General features: G+C 37.2%; 1 protein-coding gene and 1 non-coding gene across 7 annotated transcripts in view; both read right to left on the bottom strand.

The window, feature by feature from the left end:
- Positions 1-455: 455 nt before the first annotated feature.
- The window catches only part of Gpdh1 (Glycerol-3-phosphate dehydrogenase 1), a 41,315-nt gene continuing 19,017 nt past the window's right edge, over positions 456-22,753 (bottom strand). For 2 of the 6 annotated variants that reach the window (XM_083110754.1, XM_083110749.1), the window contains exons 7-9: positions 22,596-22,702; positions 21,474-21,566; positions 9,353-9,428 (exon numbers count right to left, since the gene is read on the bottom strand). In XM_083110754.1, the coding sequence (XP_082966880.1) occupies positions 9,368-9,428; positions 21,474-21,566; positions 22,596-22,702 (261 nt within the window). In that variant the 3' untranslated portion in view covers positions 9,353-9,367. Of the gene's footprint in view, positions 1,547-9,352; positions 9,429-12,649; positions 12,693-19,565; positions 21,567-22,595; positions 22,703-22,753 lie in introns of those variants that run through there. The other 4 variants (XM_083110750.1, XM_083110752.1, XM_083110751.1 and 1 more) reach the window with 4 other exon arrangements.
- On the bottom strand, positions 2,479-2,549 carry TRNAT-GGU (transfer RNA threonine (anticodon GGU)). Its single transcript has one exon. It is a non-coding gene; the product is annotated as a tRNA-Thr (tRNA).

Raw genomic sequence — 22,753 nt, forward strand, 5'->3', positions numbered from 1 at the left:
AGGAATGGCAGCTGAATTTTTACCTGAATTAAGATAAACAGCAACCAATCGCTGATATATTGTGCTAAGGCTCCAGGGATCTACATTTTAATCCTGGACTATGAGTATTTGTCCCATCATCTATTTCATCATTCATAATCATCATCGAGATTAACCCACACACACAGAAAGCCAACAACATAAATTAACCCAAATAGAAGACAAACCACAAGCTATGCAGTTCGCAACTTGTAATACATTTTCATTCAACAAGATATAATATCAAGATAAAATGGGCCCACTGTAAACTTTAGTTATAATTTTTTAATTCAATACTCAATGTATGATTTTGAAGAGTGGACAGAAATATTTTTATGAGAATTATATAAGACTGAACCACATAAGTAGTCAATATTTTAAGCATTTTCATGAAATGTTTACAAACAACTGGATGTAAACCACATAAAAGTTTAACATTTTAATTTTCTTTATCAAATAACCATTGCATTTTTGAAAAATTTCAAATTTTCATTGAAACTCAATTCCAGAGTCACCACAGTATATAATGTTTCACGAGATTTTCCAATTAATGATTTAGAGTTATTTATAGTAAATTTGCTGTAGATGCTCCGTATACATCTTCCAGTGGTGAAATTCATAAATTATCTCAGTGTAATACTGAAATTAATATATTTTCGTCACGATTGATCTTTAACAAGCTCACATTGAAAGTAAATAACATGAGAGATGATCCAGAAGTGAATTTGACACATTTGAATACCGATCCTCTATTGCTTAGAAGTAATAATTTAATTGAAAACACTGAAGCTGGATGAAAAATGCTTACAAAATCACAAACATGCATGTAGTAACAACCTTTACTGAAGAATAGGACAGAATCTCCAGTCTTTATTAATAAATTCACCACTGAAAATACGCCTGCCACAAAAATGAACACATTGTATCTTATCCATCGGCAGTGCATCATGGGAAATTCTCACCACAAGAACTTTGATTCAAGGGTCAGCCCTTCTCCTGTCAGCAAGTACACTTCAATGACTCCTTATACAATTTACTTTACAGAGTGAATAAAATATCCCCTGTCCCCCATTGACATGCCTACTTCAAAAGCAAGATAAATCTACCTTATAGATTTTCTTTCGTACCTATTAAAACCTATTCTTGTAACCTGCAAGACAATTTGCACCAAATTAGTGTAGACAACTATAATTCATGATTCAGTTTGCACCAAAATATCTCCAAAATATAGATTAATTCAATCCTGCTTCCATATTTACATATATTATGGCAGCTAAACACTTTATTAATTGAACTGGCCATTTAAAATGGTTAAATGAATCTTCTTTGTGATCAGGCAGCTTTCCACGTGCTGGTTTCTGCATAAGTGTGTCGATAAACTATTGCAAAGTCTATTTGAGTTCTAAGTTTCAGAAGTATGGTAAATGGCAAGCTCCAAAGTAGGACCAAAGATTTTGGCTTCTTAATCTTTCTTTCGGCTGGCATGGTGTAGAAGAAGCCCTCTGTTCTTCATAGCTTACATTTACTGCTTTGTAAAAGAAAATAAGGTTCACATAATAGAATGCAGCATATCAATAACATTTATATACATCTAGGAAAGGGTTTTGTTTCTGCAGAATGCATAGATATTGCCATTCAAATTGTCCATCACTATTTTCAGTCACTTTTCTACGAGTTCTTTAGCCTTTATTGTACAATAGCCTCTCCTGCATGTAAACCTTTTCAGGAGAGGTTTTCAAATGTAGTTACGTATAAAATAAATTTTAGAACTATTTATCATTGAGAGGAGATTTTTTCTTCACTCATGGGAAATTAAATTGATACTTTTTCTTCCCTATAATGGTAGTTAAAAAAAAAAAATGAAAATTTACCCAAAAATTCATCTTTGGCAGCTCACTTAGGCCAGTACTAAAGTGAATGAAAAAGTACTAAGTCGTGCTAAGTTGTGTTGAAAACAGTTATAGACTTCTCAAAAAAATCCTACTATAAGGAAAGCAGTCTATCAATGTTGCAGAATACACTTCCAAAAAAAATGGTTGTAGCACTGGGAAAAATGCAATTTTTTTTTTAAAAAAAAACTAATTTCAGATTTTTTTTTTAAATTGGGGTTTGCACCATCAATCATGTTTATTTTAAAACTATTATTATTGGGAGGAAAAATGTATAACTTTCATTTCCCATGAGATGAAGAAAAAACAATATCACCTCTGACAAATAGTTCCCCTGGTATGATTTGTTCTCTACATCATGGTACTTTTGAAAAATACACATTTCAAAAGGTCACGTCCATACAGGCTTACCAGTGGGAGAAGCTGTCTGATGCTAAAGGTTATGTATCCTAATTGCAAAACTATTTTTTTTTTTTACTATTTTGAGAATATTAAAAACAATATTTTTTACATTTTTGTCACTTATTATGTCACCCATACATATTTTATTAGAATTTTCAGCTAAAAATGCAGGCTCGACCAGGACTCGAACCTGGGTCTCTGGCATACCATGCCATTGCTCTACCACTGAGCTACCGAGCCCGCTTGGATCAGTGATTAGAGCAATGGCATGGTATGCCAGACCCAGGTTTGAGTCGTGGTCGAGCCTGCATTTTTCACTGAAAATTCCACGTAATGAATATTGTGTTTTGCAATTCAAGTATGTTGGACACTCACTCAATTAAGCATCTGGCATCTACGGCATAAATCGTGTGGCAGCGTCGGCTGTCAAGCATCTAAAAGTTAAGGAATAGAAGAATTATACTGATGCTGGTACAGAGGTTGTCAACCGCTTCCATGGTGTTTTGTTTCAGTACCTGAAATCTGTATTGAGTAAAAGTGAATAAACATGACGATGGACAATTTGCTTGGTAAATATTTATGCATCCAACTATAAGTAAAGCATAGTGTCTATTTACATTCTTCAGAAAAACGAAATTTAAAAAAATATGCAGTATGTATGTACAATTGTATTTATGACAGAAAGAAATGGTGTATTGAAGAATTGAAGTAAAATGAACTGAAGACAGGAAAAAAAAAAGCCCGCTGGTTGTGGATATGGATACACACTTTCTAACACTTTCAGGTTCTTTACATACACTACTTCCATGTAATTAATATAGCAAAAACAAAAGTTTTACAAATCTGTAACCAAATATACATAAAGTACTGCTTGTATATTTTTCAACACCAGGTAAATGATCATTAAGGGAGAAATTTTAAAAAGAGGGAAAAATAAGTTAATATTTTGCACGTTATTAAAAAAATATACTCCCTCTGTCCCATAATTATTGTCCGGTACACTTTTGTTTGTTGTCTCATAATATTTCTCCGATAGGCAAACTGTGACATTGGTGTATACAGAAGAAGAAAATTAAACAAGGGAATGAGTCACAACGTTATTACTCAAGGATCAGTACAAATTTGCCGATCAAGTATCCAAAAGAACATAAATAAAAAGTCACCATTTTGGCATACCGGACTATAATTATGGGACAGAGGGAGTAATAATTTGCAGGGGCACAAAAAAGAGAAAGTAGTGTGTGCATGGAAAATTACAGTAGAGTAACAATTTCAAACTTGGTGGAATGGCTGAAAAAGTCATTTTAGTAGGACCTTCTAGACATCAATCTTTCACTATTTTGAGCAAATATTCTAAGTCTCTGCTTATAATTATACATGGATAAGGAAACAATATCAATATTGCACACTGAACATGTAAAAGGAAATATACTTACCATTCTGCAAAGCACGTATATCTGAGGTCAGTGAGGCAACAGGGCATCTGACTTTCATACAAACAATCTGGGTTCAATTCCCTCTGATGTCAGATTGTTCTCATAGTTGCCTAGAGTCGAAGAGCTATATGAAAGTGGCTGACCTTGAACAAGCCTCGATGCACAGTAGCAAAAGTAGGAAGTACAGACTGCCGTGGAAAACACACGATGTTGTTCTTTTGTTTTTCGAGCGGTAAGAATCAGTTTGGTTTTAGTTGTGACTGTTCGTGTTTCTTCAGTGTGATCACAAAAAATTTGTCAATATACCTGTGCAAGATGGCTACAGAAACACCTAAGCATGAGATATGGTGTACAAAGTGTATCAGTTCTTCCAAAATGAATCTCAAAGTGCAGACAGTGCCTCGTGTTCGTCAGGGAGCAGTGTTGCCACATGTCAGGAGCGTACAGCGGCTGCATGTGGGATAGGTCTGCGTACAGTTCAGACGATTGCAAAGGAAGCCTGGTCGTCGATCGGTGATGCAGGGTCGGTTTCTTTTCGCTCACCTGGCAAACGTCGTCATCGGCAAAAGAATGTTACGCACTTGGACGATTTTGATAAAAGGTTTGCGTAATATTATTTTTGATATGTACGCAAATGGCGAATTTCCTACTGCAGTGAAACTTAGTGCTAAATTGAAGCAAGCTATCGGGTTTGCAGGCTGTACATGGTCAGTGTTAAAAATTTTGAAAAACATGGGGTTCAGATATAGGAAAGGCAACGACGGGAGGTAATATTTAATGGAGAGGGTGATGTTGTAGCTGCGAGAGTGATCTTCCTCAGAACCATGCACGAAATCAGGAAAGCTGGTACTGCAAATGTATACTATTTAGATGAAACCTGGGTCAACCAGAATTACACGAAGACGAGCTGCTGGAGAATAAGTGATGGTTCTGGTGGGTTAAAGGTGCCATTAGGAAAAGGTGTTTGTCTTATAGTGTGTCATGCTGGTTCAGCTGCTACAGGCTTTGTGCCCCAAAGTAAATTGGTTTTCTGCTCCAAAACAAACAGTACTGACTATCATTCAGAAATGACGTCTGCCGTGTTTCGAAAGTGGTTTTGTGAGCAGTTCTTGCAGTTTCTTGCTCCAGAATCCATGATTGTAATGGACACTGCAAGCATACATTCCTTGAAAGTGGATAAAACGCCTTGTTCTAACACAAAGAAGGTGGATATTATGGCATGGCTCTGTAACAAGAACATTCCCCACACAAGCACGCAAACCCGAGCAGAATTGTTGCAGTTGGTGAAACATCATACACCAACACACAAAAGTTACGAAATCGATATAATAGCAAGAGAATATGGTCACAGATTTGTTCGTCTCCCATCTTATCATTGTCAGTACAACTCGATTGAAATGATTTGGGCCCAGGTGAAGGGGTACGTAGCTGACAAGAACAACTTTCAAAATTGCTGACGTAGAGAAACTGACTCACGAAGCAATAGACAGAATAGGTGTTTCCGAGTGGGTAGATTGTGTGGCTCACACAGAGAAAATACAAGAAGAAGACTTCCAGCATGAAATAGAGACAATGTCATCAAGCAGGTCATTATAAATTTGCAAGACACGGATTCCGAAGAACTTGAATCAAGTGGCGAGGTTGACAGCAGTACGGAATGAGCGTTATGTAAGTAAATGGCATTTGAATTTTTCTTTTCAGTTCATGTTATGCATGCCAGACAGTTGTTTTGTTATTGCGAGTGCCACAAGACCAGCGCATGGTATCTGCGGCAAACGAAGTTGCCTTTGCCACACAGCGAAAGAATGAATCAAGTTCTTCTCTCGTTTTCTCAGTAACCAAATAACATATCACTGTAAATATTATACGAACATAAAATTTGGAGTTTTCTTTGTAACTTTCTCACTGGAAGTTATTTCAAATCTAATTTAATAAAAATCGGCTCGCAAAAGAACTTTTTCTCTATACAATAATGGTCAATAAAATATTTCATTTCTTTCACTTACTTTCAAGATTCTACACATTTAATTTACAGCACAATACGATTACTTAAAGCTTTCTGGTAATACTCGTGCAGGATTGGTATCGACTGTTGCAATAATAGCCGTGCAGCAGCAATTTACAATTGCTCTAATGTAAGCAGTTGTTTTATATTTTGTAAGAGCTGACAAGAACCCTGAACGGTGAGTAGGTGGCAACAGCGGAAATGTATCTCCCGCTCTCTCTGCGCTGACTTGTCAAGGTCAGCCACTTTCATATCGCTCATCAACTCTAGTTAAGCATATGTGAGGCAAGCTCAGACTCTTACAGCATGAGCCAAGAACATAGCCTATTCTCAGATAATTTTTCCCACATGTAGAATTTGTTACGATATACATACTGAAAATGTATAAAGTATTTTCTACAGGTAGATCAGCAGCAAGTATAGGCAATCTGCCATCTTAAACATTCCATACTTCTGTCACACCAAAAAATGTTTTCTTTTATCACAATTTTGTGCCAACGCATGTACTTTTAGATGGTAAATTACAAGAAACAAAACATTGTGTAATCCATTTAAATATTGATGAACACTTCAATGACGAAACCAGATACAAAGGGGGAAACTGGAAATCACTTGCCCCAGTTCTGATCGTGTACAAAAATCTTTGAAGAGAACAATTTTTTTAAAAAAAATGTATTTTTCCACATCCAAAAATTGTGACTGGAAATCATACACTAAAGTACTACAATAAAACTTTCCTATAAATGCTTGAATATTAATTTTTCAAAAAAGTGTAGGTGTATTATTCATTAACTTATAGAACTAAGCCTTGACATACGAATGCAAAATTATACACAAAAATTGTAAATTCCTGCATTATTGTCCGTAAACAGGAATTTTAGCATTTTGGATATTGCCTGTAAACTACTACAGGTCTGTGCTGCTTTATGGCTAACTTCAATTTACAGTTTTCTACCTGCCTGCATTAGAATGGCATTTTACAGTAAATTTATTCATATAAGCTTGAAACCCTAAGTAAGCACACTGACGTTCTAGCAAATATCATTTACAAAGCTTCTTTGGTAGACTTTCATCCTACTAATTCACAAATACTACAAATTTATCTCTAGACGGGACTAGACTAAATTATACAAATAAATTGCACTGGTTTAAACTATTACGGTAACTAAACAGTTCATGTGCTTGTTGGATGATGGCAAAGAAATGATAGTAAGCATCTGTGGCCTTTAGAAACCCAAACATTCCTAAATAAAAAGTTTTATTTTTGTGTGGTTCCCTATGAAAATTGACATGCACTTACCTTGTAACAAAACAAGGTCTGTTGAGAGCGTATGCTGAAAGTGGCTCCCTCCAGCAACCAAGCACTTTATATAAGTCTGCAAGTTGGTGAAGACGCATACTAATGTGACACAATCTCCTGCCATATCAAATTCTTGAGGACATCAATTGTTTGCAGCTTATTATTGTATACAAGGCCCATTACCATTAGTAAACCCCGTATAAATATTAAGGTAGCACAACTGAATGCATGTTTGTAGCACATGTATATAAACTATACAATGGGTAAAACACCTGCTTGGCAGTTGCATCTCAAGGTCATAGGTACAAACCATTTCATTGAGGGATGTGATAATGTTCTGTTCTGATAGACGTAGGTTTTCGTCCATGAAATTTCCAAAATACAACTCCAAGCTATGACACTCCAACACACTGGTTAATGTGGTTCAGTCATATCTTCATCAAGAGAGCCTCCCCAATGGGATAGTAGTAATATTGTTGCCTTGTAATCAAGGGGTTCGATACATGATGGGAGGAACATTGAACAGTGGTTCAGATACCAGACTGTAGGTCCAGTACCGAATATCCCAACTTGATAAAGTAGATGGGCCGCTCTATGATTCAACAAAAATCCAACTATTATTATCCACTAATACTGATGCATATTTATAGTTTATAGAATCTTTGATGACAATGTATGGTTCAAGATAGACCTAAATCAACAGCTAGTATTTCTAGTTTTTATTATATTTTCCCATTTTCGACAATCATTATTCCTGTATCATCAACGTTTCGCAAAAACCAGGACAGTTTTTGCAGTGGCACAATTAACGTTGTGGATGAGTAGCAGGTTTGGTTTTAGCACACTAAATCTAACTACCAAGCATTTTAGCACAATATCGTACTAATATACTGAAAATAAATACTTAATTTACAGGTAATGGACAAAATAATATGAACATCTTGGTTTGCACATGCCTATATACGCCGTCGTGGAAAAGGAACAACACTCAGCAGAGATTTCAACAATCTAGTGGCGATGAAAGCAAACATATCAGTCTATCAGAAGCTGGTGTGAGAGTTGCATGCGAGCAGTCAGCTATCCGTCAAATGCAGGTATGTCCGACCTTTCAGACTTCAAAAGAGGCATGATCATAGGAGCCTGCCTAGCTGGAGCATCTGTGACAAAAACAGCTACACTTGTTGGTGTAACACGAAGCACAGTGTCAACTGTTCTGACAGCCTACAGACAACATGGAAAGACAATGTCTGCAAAGGAGAATAGTGGGCGAAAAACAAAGTTATCCAACAGGGATCGACGTGTGTTGAAGCGAATAGTGACTCGAAAGCACAAGACAACAATGTCCCAGATAACCGCAGAGATGAACAATCACCTCCAAGACCCTGTATCAACGAAAACCATTCAAAGGGAGCTGCATCCTGTGAACATTCATGGCAGAGTTGCCATCCCCAAACCGTTGGTGACTCCACGTAATGCAGTGACACGAAGAAGGTGGTGCCAAGAGCACAAGAATTGGACACAGCAGCAATGGGAACATGTGATATGGTCAGACGAATTGTCTTTCACATTATTTCAGACCACAGGACGTGTTTATGTGTGGATAACTCCTGCTGAAGCATTTGATATTGACTGCTTAGTGCCTACCGTGAAACATGGTGGGGGTCTGTGATGGTTTGGGGGGCTATATCTTGGAATGGTGTTGGCCCACTTGTCGTCCTGCGTGGGAGAATCAACGCAGAGAAGTACTGCACCATTCTGGGTGACCACCTCCATCCCATGGTTCAGACTTTGTTTCCCGATGCATGCCCCATCTTCCAAGATGATAACGCCCCTATTCACACTGCTAGGTGCGTTGATGCATGGTTTGATGAGCACGGTGATGAAGTAGAACATCTCATCTGGTGTCCACAGTCCCTCAATCTTAACATCATTGAGCCTTTGTGGGGTATTTTGGAGGCCAAAGTGCGTAATCGGTTTCCACCTCCAATGACACTTTCGGAACTTGAGACTGTTTTGTGCGAGGAGTGGCTACGTATTCCATTTCACACTGTACAGGACCTTTATTTGTCTATCCCACGTAGGATACAAGCTGTCATTCGGGCAAGGGGGGGGGGGGCAACCCCCTACTAATACAAGTTTTCTGCAATTGCATTGGTGTTCATATTATTTTGTCCATTACCTGTATGTGTGAAACTGGACCAGTCTAACAGATATACAAGCACTACTTTTTAGTTACTAGTGTCTTTTATTCTCCAAAACATGAATGATAGCCTATTTGTCTAGTTTTCTTATGGTAGCCAAACCTTTTAGTACACCTTCACCAGTAGTGACACTGCCATAGTGCTGTTGAGCCAACATAAGTATCACGTGCATCACGCCTTAACAGAAGGAAATAAAACCACATGTTACTTGTTATACCCTATTTACTACTTTAAACTGTGATGGAGACAGCTATTTTCCCATCGGTCATTTGCATTGTTACTATTTCGCATTGCTTTTCAACCTCTCTAGGCAGTTAATGACAAAGAGAATGAATAACTGAAATTGAATCACTCAAGCCCAGATTAGCACTCTGAACAGGGAACAGTACGAGGGTCACTATTTATATTTTGAGGCTTGGCAACACTGATTGAAGTTAGGCGCGATTTGACGTTTGCACGGAATCGTCTGGTATTATTGACCATAACGTACTTCAAATGTTTTGTCAATAGCTTCATTTGTGTTGTTTATGTTGCCTTGGAGATTGCGCGCCACAACAATAAAATGGAATTAACTCGTGAACATTTTCCTGCGATGATTTTTTACGATTTTCGACGTGGATTATCAAGACAAGAGTGCATCGATCAACTTACTTCCACATTTGGTGATGAAGCCCCATCCTTTGCCACTGTGAAATGCTGGTATAACGAATTTAATCGTGGCCGCCATTCCCTCACCGACGAGATTCACGAAGGTCGTCCAAAATCAGTTGTTGTTCAAGAAAACATTGATGCTGTGCAAAACCTAATACTGCAAGATCGTCATGTGACATACTGTGAGATTGAGGCAACCATAGGCATTAGTTCCAGCAGCATATATAAAATATTACATGATCATTTAGCTGTGAGGAAGATATGTTCTCGTTGGATCCCACACAATTTGACAAAAACTCAAAAAGACGCTCGCGTCAATTGGTGCAAACAAATGTTCAATAAATACAATCGTGGTGCTTCAAAAGATGTATATAAGATTGTAACAGGTGACGAATCATGGATATATGCATATGAGCCGGAACGTAAACAGCAGTCAACTGTATGGGTGTTTCAAGATGAACCCAATCCAACAAAAGTTGTTCGCGCTCGAAGCACATCGAAACAAATGGTTGCCTGTTTTTTCGGGAAAACTGGTCATGTGGCAACTGTGCCTTTAGAGGAACGTAGAACGGTCAACTCTGAATGGTACACAACAATTTGTTTGCCAGAGGTCTTCGGTCAAATACGGAAAACAAACAAATGCCGTCGGATCATTCTTCATCAAGACAATGCCAGCTGTCACACATCTAGTCTAACAACCGACTTTATGAACAGCCAAAAAATCGAATTGATGGGTCATCCACCATACAGTCCTGATTTGGCACCCAATGACTTCTTCTTGTTCCTGAATGTCAAGAATAAATTGCGTGGACAACAATTTTCGTCGGCGGAAGACGCCGTTGATGCGTTCAAAAACCATATTATGGAAGTGTCTCAAGAAGATTGGAAAAATTGCTTTGACAAATCGTTCGAACGAATGCAAAAGTGTATTGACCATAAAGGAGAATACTTCGAAAAACAATAAAGCAGTTTTCAATGCCAAATTCCTGTTTTTTCATTGTTAGGCTCAAAATATAAATAGTGACCCTCGTATTAAGAATTCAATTGTGAATTTTGATACTTTTGGAGGCTAAATATTCTGAGAGTTACACAAAATATGTAGATTTTTATTAATGCGAAATGTGAATTTTGTGCTTGAATGCCACAATTTTATTAAACACGTATCAATATTCTAAGCAAGACCAAAACTATGGCCTGCAGGCAACAACTGGCCTATCATGGCCTTTTATGTAGCCTGCCTTAGTGCTTATAAAATATTTTAATTTTGTCTTGAGACATTAAAGTTAGTATAAATTTAATGTAATATGGTCTGTGACCAATTGCTCAAGTAGTTACTGGTCCTGCATGAAGAAAAAAAAAGTGAGGGTGGTGCTGATCACATCACAATTACAATGGCAGAGATCAAAAATGTGAGAGACCTCACCTCCACACCACTAGGTGACTTAATGGCACAATGAAATTCTGGGATAGCTTTTACTTACATTATTAGTTGTTGGTAGGGAGATGGAAGGTTATGATGTTAACCCTGGGCCTCATATATACCATATCCTCGCCCAGAACCTGACACTATTCACTTCTGTTCTGCATGTTTCTGCTAAACATTCTAACTGGGTTGAATCTCTAAGTGCAGTTAAATAGCTGGAGATGAGAGTGCTCCAAAAGCTCAGAAATATAACTTTGATTATTTAATGTTACTTTTCTACCTCTTGGATTAATTGCAATGGTGAGGATAAATTATGAACAGATGACAGGAGTAGTACAATGACACATTGATGTCTGGGCAGGGTTTGAAACAAACCTCTATTACACAAGTGGTGTTTCATGTTTCTGCTTTGCAAATTGGATTGTTTTTGTGATTAACTTTGAAGGGCCACTTCCTTCATTAACAGAGATTACGGCATTTGAAGCAGAGATAGTAGTACAGCACTGCTTGTTTGTTCCCAGGTGGTGATAGTTTTAATTTCTCCCATTCTGGTTGTCCCAGATAGAAAGCAAAGATTCAGACATTGTGCAACCCCTTCCACCTGCCCAAGGAACACGAACCATGCCACACGAAGCAGCACAATGCAGCAGGCTGCCACTCACCAGCCTCCAACAGGTAGCACCAACAGATGACGGGGACCAGAACAATTGCCAGTAGAAAGCACAGCAGACAACGCAGGGCAAGAAACACCCATCAACACCACCAGAATGGGAGAAATTGGAACTACCACCACCCAGCAAGAAGCTAAGCAGTGACGCACTACCATCTCCGACTCAGATGCTGTAACCTCCGTTAATGAAGGCAGTGGTCCGAAATTATTCAGAAAAACAAATCAATCTACAATGTGGCAACACGAAACACCACTTGTGCAGTATTTAAACCACGTTTACCGCACCCACCATGAACTGAAATCTCTCACTTTGCAGCATGTGATGCTGAGGACTTCACCACGGAGACTCACAAAAGTAACATCAGAAATATTTGAGAAACTCACCTCGTCAAGCAAATTAAACGATCCAACATTCACGCATCAGTACCAGGCGTAATATATAAATCAAAAATGTTCTTACTAATTTCAGTCACTTAATAAACCAAATGACCATCTCAACACAGGCAAATAAAGGGATAAAAAGCCAGACTAAACCTAATGAAGCTATGTAACAGCCGAGGTGTACAAAAAAGGCATGCAAATGATCAGGTCTTATCACTGAGGTGCTGTGCTACACAATGTGCATCTCTAAAGAAACATCAATACCCTACTTGCCTCAGATGGGCCAAGTGTTCCATCAGGATTATAAAACTTCACGCTGTGGGAAAAAGAAGTCCACTGCATTTAGTACACCCAATACTTAACACTTGAAGTCAGACATTGATTTCTCAAGTAATACATGTTTGTAAAAATTCAAAAGATTATAAATTTGTTTCAGTGGCAATGCCAATGGCAAGAAAGCTTTGTTTAAATCAGCTGCACATGTTTAGATAGCTAATGAACAATGAATAATTACATACCGCAGCACTTCGGTTGTTACAAAAAGTTTTAATATCAAGTATTTTTGTACTGGGGATTTCAGAATAAAGAAGCTATATTTATGAGTACTTGACCAAGTTTCTGATGTTGTTTAACAAAGGTACAGTGTGTTCATATGTAAGGTGCCAACATACCCTTCTTGATCTAGTTACACTGGTGTTTGGATCATAAATTGAAAGTCTTCCATTACATAAAGCAAAAATTAGGCATTTAACAGTGAGAACTATTTCTTATTGTACAACTCTTGACAAGGATTTATGCAGCAATGAAACCTTAAGAAGCAACTGAAAAAAATACTATTCATGATTTCATGACTTAATGGCACTGGGATTTTATAATCGACATATATTAGATGTACTAATATTAAAATTATATTAAATAGAAAAGTATAAAAAGTCAAGAGGCACTGTATACGGACGGATAATCATGTAGACTTGAACTTTACATTCTTCTTCTTTTTCTATTTATTAATTAAGATTATACTTTAATTTTTTGAATGAAATATGTGACTATCACAAGGGAACAACAAACAGATTATCTGACTAAAATGAGCAGGTTAGTTGTAGAGTGATTTCTTAGCTTCCAAGAATTGTCACTGAATACTGTTAGTAATAAAATAATATGTATATGTTGATTTGGTGTTTTAAGTCCACTTTGTGCACAGTACGGCTAATTGGAACTGGACCTAAAGTTTAAAGTGGAATCTGAACCACTATGTGCCTCCACTGGGTATCGAAGTGTTCTGTCCTGAGTTCAAAGTGTGTCCATATACGAGGGTCACTATTTATATTTTGAGCCTTGGCAACACTGATTGAAGTTAGGCGCGATTTGACGTTTGCACGGAATCCTCTGGCATTATTGACCATAACGTACTTCAAATGTTTTGTCAATAGCTTCATTTGTGTTGATTATGTTGCCTTGGAGATTGCGCGACAACAATAAAATGGAATCAACTCGTGAACATTTTTGTGCGATGATTTTTTACGATTTTCGACGTGGATTATCAAGACAAGAGTGCATCGATCAACTTACTTCCACATTTGGCGATGAAGCTCCATCCTTTGCCACTGTGAAACGCTGGTATAACGAATTTAATCGTGGCCGCCATTCGCTCACCGACGAGATTCGCAAAGGTCGTCCAAAATCAGTTGTTCAAGAAAACATTGATGCTGTGCAAAACCTAATACTGCAAGATCGTCATGTGACATACTGTGAGATTGAGGCAACCATAGGCATTAGTTCCACCAGCATATATAAAATATTACATGATCATTTATCTGTGAGAAAGGTATGTTCTCGTTGGATCCCACACAATTTGACAAAAACTCAAAAAGACGCTCGCGTCAATTGGTGCAAACAAATGCTCAATAAATACAATCGTGGTGTTTCAAAAGATGTATATAAGATTGTAACAGGTGACGAATCATGGATATATGCATATGAGCTGGAACGTAAACAGCAGTCGACTGTATGGGTGTTTCAAGATGAACCCAATCCAACAAAAGTTGTTCGCGCTCGAAGCACATTGAAACAAATGGTCGCCTATTTTTTTCGGGAAAACTGGTCACGTGGCAATTGTGCCTTTAGAGGAATGTAGAACGGTTAACTCTGAATGGTACACAACAATTTGTTTGCCAGAGGTCTTCGGTCAAATCCGGAAAACAAACAAACGCCGTCGGATCATTCTTCATCAAGACAATGCCAGCTGTCACAAATCTCATCTAACAACAGACTTTATGAACAGTCAAAAAATCGAATTGATGAGTCATCTGCCGTACAGTCCTGATTTGGCACCCAATGACTTCTTCTTGTTCCCGAATGTCAAGAATAAATTGAGTGGACAATGATTTTCATCGGTGGAAGATGCCGTTGATGCGTTCAAAAACCATATTATGGAGGTGTCTCAAAAAGATTGGATAAACTGCTTTGACAAATGGTTCGAACGAATGCAAAAGTGTATTGACCATAAAAGAGAATACTTCGAAAAACAATAAAGCAGTTTTCAATGCCAAATTCCTGTTTTTTCATTGTTAGGCTCAAAATATAAATAGTGACCCTCGAAATGCATAGAAAAAACATGACATTGCGCATGTGACTATATTACAAAAACTGCCATGTGGTGATAATGTGGTCCAACACTTGCTACAACTCTTGTGACTGTGAGAGTCCATTTTTTTCTCACATGTATTATCTTGCAGTTCTCAGTGATTTTTTGTGTGTGTGTGTGTGGGGGGGGGGGTGTTTAAAGCAGCTGTTATCAGAAACTTTGCACTTTGGTCTCCGTGTTGCGTTGGTGCTTCAGTTGAAAAGATCAACAAGCACGTACTGGAAATTTACGTGAAAAGGTTGGCTCAACTGGGGATCAAATCTGAAGTCCTGTGCATCAGCTTGTGCCAATGCGGTAAGTTATAAAATGTATATGGCATTCCCTGCATATCACAAGCTATTTCATTGTTAACATGAATTACAGTTAATTTATTACTTCAAATCATATATCACACTTTTAAGTTTCATATTTTACTTGACTTCTCTACTTCTTAAGCTAATAGCAACAATGAATTTTATCAATGATCTCGTACAATATCAAGAACATCCCTGCTGTAAAATATATGTCAAATTTATATTTTGAATTGACCAAAATGAAACTTTTTCCCCTGCACGTTATATAGCAGTCGACATGTATTCTGTGCTTATACATACATATCAAATATAAATGAATGTTTGGTATTATATTTGTGTTTGGTGGGAAGCATGAAATCGAATATAGTAATTTTGGTATGCAATCTATCAGTGTACAAACGATGTGCTGTCCTGAAAGACAATCAGCTACAATAAAATGTATGAACAGTGACCAACAACATTCTAGCCATAGAAATCTGTTACCCTACTGAGAACCTAAATAACCTGAACCATGGGTGATCAATTCATGGTGTAGTGCGATAAACACAGTGTGAGTATCCTATGGGTAAAGATCTGTTTCTGTGGCACTCTTCTTTCTTCTCACGGATCAGTTTCAAAGGCCCATTACCAATATTGACATAGGTATTGGTACCAAGGACAGGAGTACTGCACCACTGCATTGCTTACACTTGGCTGGCATGAATTCTGATGACTCACTTATCGATGGTGCAAACACTGATCTGACTATCTACACTTGAATGGATCACATTGTATAATGTGTATTAGATGAATAAAGAGTGGTTTTTACATTCGCATTCAATGTGTGTCCAGTACTTTCAAAGGTAAAATACAAGGTGCATTCAATAAATAACCAGAAAAGTAGTATAAAAAAATTAAAATATGACTATGGTTATTATATGTTTGTTATTTTGTGAAGGCATCTGTAAGCTATTCATAGCTGGGGCTGGCACACCTGCCTCGTGCACAGGACGCTGGGAAACAGTTACTCAAGATGGCGGCACCCTTGTAGGAGTGCTCCAAGCTGGAGCAGCGAAGAATTGAGAGATTTTTGTTGAGTGAAGGCGTAAAACCGATAGAAATTCATCGCCGCATGGCAGTTCAGTATAGTGACAACTGTATGAGTCGATCACAAGTGTACGAGTGGGCTGAGAAGTTCAAACAGGTCATAACCAGTGTTGAAGATTCTCCATGTCCAGGTCGCTCTGTCACTGCAATCATGGGAAGCAACATTGCTCACGTGGAGGACTTAATACAGGAGAACCGGCATATTACTGTCAGTGAAATTGCTTCCCAGATGGAAGCATAATGTAAACAGTACCACCTACTCCAACCTTTTGCGTGAAAAACTTAACCATTCTGCCGAGACGGCATGGTCTTGTGTCCACTGGTGTGCTTTTGCTCCATGACAATGCGAGACCACACACTGCCAATGTCACATTGTCTACCACCAAGGACCTAAAGTTTGAGTGCTTACCCGACCCTCCAAATTCATCTGATCTCACACCTTCCAATTTCCAGACCTTTGGCCCACTGAAAGATGGACTAAGTGGATCGAGGTTCCAGAATGACTACAAAGTCCACTCAGCAGTGCAAGAGTGGTTACGCATGCGTCCAAAAGAATTTCTTCCTGTGGAATCAGTGCCCAAGCGCTGGCATAGGTGCAGTCAACTAGGAGGGGGGGGGATAAGTTGAAACCTAATACTGTAGTTCTTTTGGTGCTTGTAATAAATATTTGTTACAACATATTCCCGGTAATATATTGAATGAACCTTGTATAACCTAAGCCTACCTCAAACTGGGATATGTGAGCAGTCTAAATGACTGAAACCTCATTGCCTACTCTTTTCTTTCAATTAAACGTTCCCATACAAATGACCAAGTAACCCCACCCCCCCTTCTTTCTGAAATCTGGCAACAACAGTACAACATGAGGACTTTCTCCTCTTTAACAGTGTTTCATTCCTTCTCTTAAGCGAGGAATAGATGACCTATCTGACGACATCACTATTTGATAATTCTGGGGTGTGTGTCTTGCTGTTCCATGTGTTGTGATTCAACACCAAAATCTGGCTTCGCACAGGACATCAGCATCACAGCCACCCCAACACCACACAACAGACACACTGATTATATAATTAAATAAACCAGTGCCATCTTTCAGCAGAAACCGATACTAACCCACTGCCACCATCTACTCAGGAAGATTCGGACAGCATAAGAAAACAGACCCACTGGCCAAAGAACAAACCGCACTGCACAGAGTAGCATGATGCAGTTCCCAGTACCACCAAAGAGTGTAAACAATGCAATACGACTCCCAACCCCAATGGCATAACTTTAAAAAAAAATAAAAAGTGGATCTTCAGCATTAATAAGACAGAAGAAAAGAATGGTACTGGAGAAACATTGATCTTCTCCCATACAATAGGTGTGATTAATCCAACAGAACATGTTTCTAGAATGTACTCAATAAATCTGGCAAAATCCACCTCCAGCATTCCAAATACTACAAGCCCTTACATGACTAAACAAGTATGCAAATGCTGCTGCATGCAGCATCGCCCAATGTGACAAGATGCACAGATGGAATGTAACCATTGCTACACAAGCAAAAAAAATATAACCAGTTATAGAATGGTGGTCACACATGCTTACCCTCTTTTGTGCATACCATATCATAGCTTCACAAACATGTTGTTGGCAAAAATGTTGATAACTTGCTTATTTTGTGTGTGGTAATGCTACTAACCACAGTTCCTTCCTCTTATGTATATTACAAGACATACATTCACCCAACTCATGTGTTTGAATCGAAGTAGAAAGCTGATATCAAATGTGACAGAGAAAGCAATACATGAACACATTATTTTGCAACATGAATCATTTTTATTTACATGTAATTTGGGAATATACTTCTACCCTTGAACATGAATAAATTTAAGAAATGGTTCAATAGTTCCTGTAATTGCAAGGAGATGGCACTAGTGGTCACATATCTAAGCATGGCCCAATGGCTACAGACATACAAGCTTTCATTTGCATTGTGAAGTTTGTATGTATTTGTATTTTCATTATTAACATAATTTTTCTGTCACTTTTGGCTAATCGCGATGATGAGCATGAATGATAAGATGAAGTGGGAACTCAAACTGATGAGATCCAAAGTCTACTACTTAACGGGTCAGCTGTCGAGCTGGCTGTGTGATGTTTTTGTGGGGAAGTAAGTGCTTGTATTGGGAACTCAGCGCTATAGCATAGTTACAACTTCATTAAAAAATATGCATGCACCGGTTAATATTGTTGAATGTCATTATAAAACCTAGCATATGTAATGCAGATGTCTGTTGTGGGTAGAAATAATTAATGATAATCAAACCCTTATAAAAATATAATGCCTCATGAAATAATGAAGGAATAAAATAGGATGCTTCATGAAATCCTGAAGAAAAATGGCAACAGTCCTCAAGGACCAGGGGCTTTCAAACTGCCCTTTGTAGGTAACCTTCTTGACTTGACCGTCTAAATTTTTAACAGATTCCTATGCTTTCCCAGTAAAAGTTGCAATGAAGTGTTACAAAGGCCGATAATGCACTGGGATAAAAAACCACACAAAATCCTTTAAAAAAAACTGAAAATAATTTTCACCATAGGTACTTCTAAAATTCATTAAAGAGAATTACCTAATTAACATAAATCTAATTTTACTTGTAATTGCTCACAAATTGATAAATACCTCTTTTTACATAAAGTAGAAATTAATGTTGGTGAGGAGGACATCAGAGCAGGCCCATAGCCAGAATTTTATTTCAGAGGGGGGGGGGGGCTCACCCCTATCAGTAGCTGCCATCTAAAGGCGATGTTTAAATTAGATATTGTAGAATTTGGGGAGGGGACGATCTAATAATTTTCTACCAGACTCCAGAAAAATAGGTTTAAACCAGCGATCAATTCTAAATATGGGCCTGGGTTGGAACCTACTGTTTCTTCTTTTCAAGTAGCCCCCGAACTGTCCTCACGATGCTGGACCAAGACCAAAATTTCCCAAATCCTCCTGGGGACAGAACCCACAACTGCTTGTGCCAATGTTGCACGAGCTAACCACTAGAATGCTCATGGACGCATCAGATTTTAGTCCTGATCATTTGTGCAAGTGAACTGCATTTAAAATGATCCATGCATTAGATGAATGACAACAATGAAATTTCACCATCACAAAAACAAAGAGCACCACTAACATTTCAACAAATTTTATTCTCAAAAATGGCACCAATAAGTACACCATATTGTAGAAATAGGAAGAATCAAATCCACACAACCTCTTACACCTCCTTTACACTTAGAAAAATACAACCTAGTAGCCAAACCAACTCGAAATGTTATTAACTCCCTACAGGCAATAAAAACCATCAAGCATACATAAAAAACACCATTTACAATTTCTTCTTGAAAAAATGTTACTAAAGCACTTACATAAAAGCTTTTGGCACAAGTGCTTCTGATTTGTGCACTAATTACAAAAAATGTGCTATCGAATTAATACTAAGAAGCATGTGATTCAACAACAAGTAACATGCATTAACAGTTAACAAAATAACATTTTGTATATCAATTTAACAAATTTCTAACAACTTCCCACATATCAAAACCATGCATTCTCAAAATTCACAACCAGAGGCAACGTAACAGAAAAGTAAGCTACATGGCAACAAAAGAATGACTTATTTTTACTTCTGCAATTAATGGCATTGTGTTACAGTTTTCTCTCTAACAATTGTAACATATAGAATTCATTAAATGCACAAACTAGCTGTCAACAATTATTAACCAATATTGACATATCACTGTAACAAGTAATTGTTACTAACTTCTTTTCAGGCAACTCCATAGAGCAATTATTAAAAAAAGTACTTTCATGAAAACGTGTTAGTTCATGATTTACGAATTTCGAAGCATATTTCAAATTACCATAGGACATGCATCTTATGACAATAATTAACTGAAAAACAATACACCAATTCATTTTTTGCATAAATAAGTAAACCGTTAAAAATGTATATAAGAAGTTAATTATAACCGAGTTTGTGCTTTGGGTATAAAAAACTCTCCTCTTATCTAAGAAATAACTTTATATGGAGAACTTCTCCCAATAGCAGAATATTGATATCTTTTTTAGGTTTTTATTCATTTTTGGTGTATATCTTGATAAGAATATTAATTGTAGGGATGGACCAATATTGATAAGTGCAGATACAAAATTTACCGATAACAATAACAGATATTCTACTGATAATATATAAAATTCCAAAAGGTTCTTAAAGAACCTAAAAATTTAGGCATTTACTTTTAAAAACTAGGGCATGTAGATTATATGTTTATATCCATAAAAATTAAAGAAATGGCAAAATATTGCACTAAATTACAAGATATTTATAGATACATATCAGATAAGTAAAATTATCATAATCTGATTATGCCTCCATAGGCCAATACTGATAAAGAACCAATTAATCTGTCCTATCCCTACTTAATAGTATACCATTTAAGATCTGAATTTGTAATTTTAAATCTAATTAGCACCTTTTTAGTATAAAGACAAACAAATATATATAAAATTGGGACTAGAGACATCAATATAAAACAATCCACATTTGTACTTGTCAATAAAAAAAAATTCTGAAAATTTCCCATGCACTATGAACGTGGCTCATTATATTTCACTATGTGTTTTAGGTCTCTAGAATAACTTTACTATGAGGGAACAGCAGATAAACTAATAACATTTATTTAACAAATCAACAATCGCAAGACGTGCCTCTGTATTCTACTCTATTCTACAGCATCACTGCACGCATGAACCAACAAAATTACATCAATTCTTCACTACATATTCTATTTTAAAAAAGAATTCTACACAATAAAAGCCATCACAAAATAATAATCTGTTTAAAAATATATTTTACACCAGTACTATGTACAAATTATTGTAAATTGTGTGATTATGCAGCTTGGCTTTGCTAATACTATCTACTGTCAACCAATACTTTGTTTCAGACGGATCTACATGTTACTGCTTGGTTAGAAGCTATAGTTCCGGGAAGTTTCCACTAGGAAGCACATTTAGTAGGCATCGTGTACTTACATATGCTCTGGGTGGTGGCGGATGCTGGATACCAGTTCTTCAGGAGGGATTTTACCTGTGCAGATCTTGTGGATTGCCGTGAACAGGGGGAACCTGTTGAAACATAAAGACATTTAGTAAAATGTCCCTGGACTGTTTGAAAAGTTCCCAAACTGTTTGCAAAAAAAAAGTTCCCACGTCCCCCAAATTGTTTCCAAAATAAGAAGTCCCCAAACCATCTGTAGAAAAGACCCATACCCCCTGCAACAAAATGCCCAAATCATTTGCCCAAAACACAAATTGTTAAAAAAAAACATTGAACAGATTGCATAAACCTCTAAAGTTTACATACAAATGTTCTAAATCATAGAAACAAATAAAAATGTTTATTTCAAAAATTTTCTCTGAAAATGGTTCTGAGCAGTTTGTAAGTTTACAAACAGAATTGCATTAAACATTTAGAGAAGCATTGCTCCTAAAAACAAACTCCAAATGTCATTTGCTACTAGTGAGTATGTATTCCAACATTTTTTGCAGATTTATTATTATTGCTTTTAAATGTCTATAATTTGTTACTCTGAAATCAGAGGGGACATCCTAACTTGCACATGCACAATGAATATGTATTTTTGTCTTCGATTCGCAGCAGGGGCAGAATCCAATCCAGCAAATCCTCTAGTAAACTGTAGGTTCACTCCCAATGTGGCAATGGGCTTATAGTAAAATTCAAATATAACAATTAATTCTCAATACTAACAGAGTTTGCTGTATCTGTGGGACACGAGTTAATGATTTCATTTTCCAATGGAGGATAACAGATTACTTCTTGATTTCTTACTACTGTCTACAGTTTCTTTCTCAAAGTTGTGTTCTAAACAAATAAAGGTACTACTGACATATGCCAATGAAGATACATCATAATTAATCAAGCTTTTATTTCAGGGCCTGCCCAATAGCAAGTGGTTCAACTGTCACCTCGTAATTGAGGAGTTCTGGGCTAGATTTCAGTGAAGATCCGATCCAGCAGGGCAGATCCCAGTTTAAACAAAGTATAGTTCCTCTTACCTTATATGAACATAGGGTAGACTTTAAAATTATTTTCACAAACACGAAGACACATGTTAATATCAAATATATTCTCACCTGTCCTCCATTTTTTTGGCCTTGAGCATGTGGTTCACTTCGGCTGCAGTGATTGGTCCCTGGAGCTTCTGCCCATTCAACATCTCAGCCTCCAGTTGTTCTATTGTCTGAAAAAAACACAGTACTGAGGCTCAGAAAAATGCACACTTACATGTAAC

The sequence above is a fragment of the Lepisma saccharinum genome, chromosome 24, assembly GCF_977018435.1.
Source record: "Lepisma saccharinum chromosome 24, izLepSacc3.1, whole genome shotgun sequence".
In the NCBI taxonomy this organism is placed as follows: Eukaryota; Metazoa; Arthropoda; class Insecta; order Zygentoma; family Lepismatidae; genus Lepisma; species Lepisma saccharinum.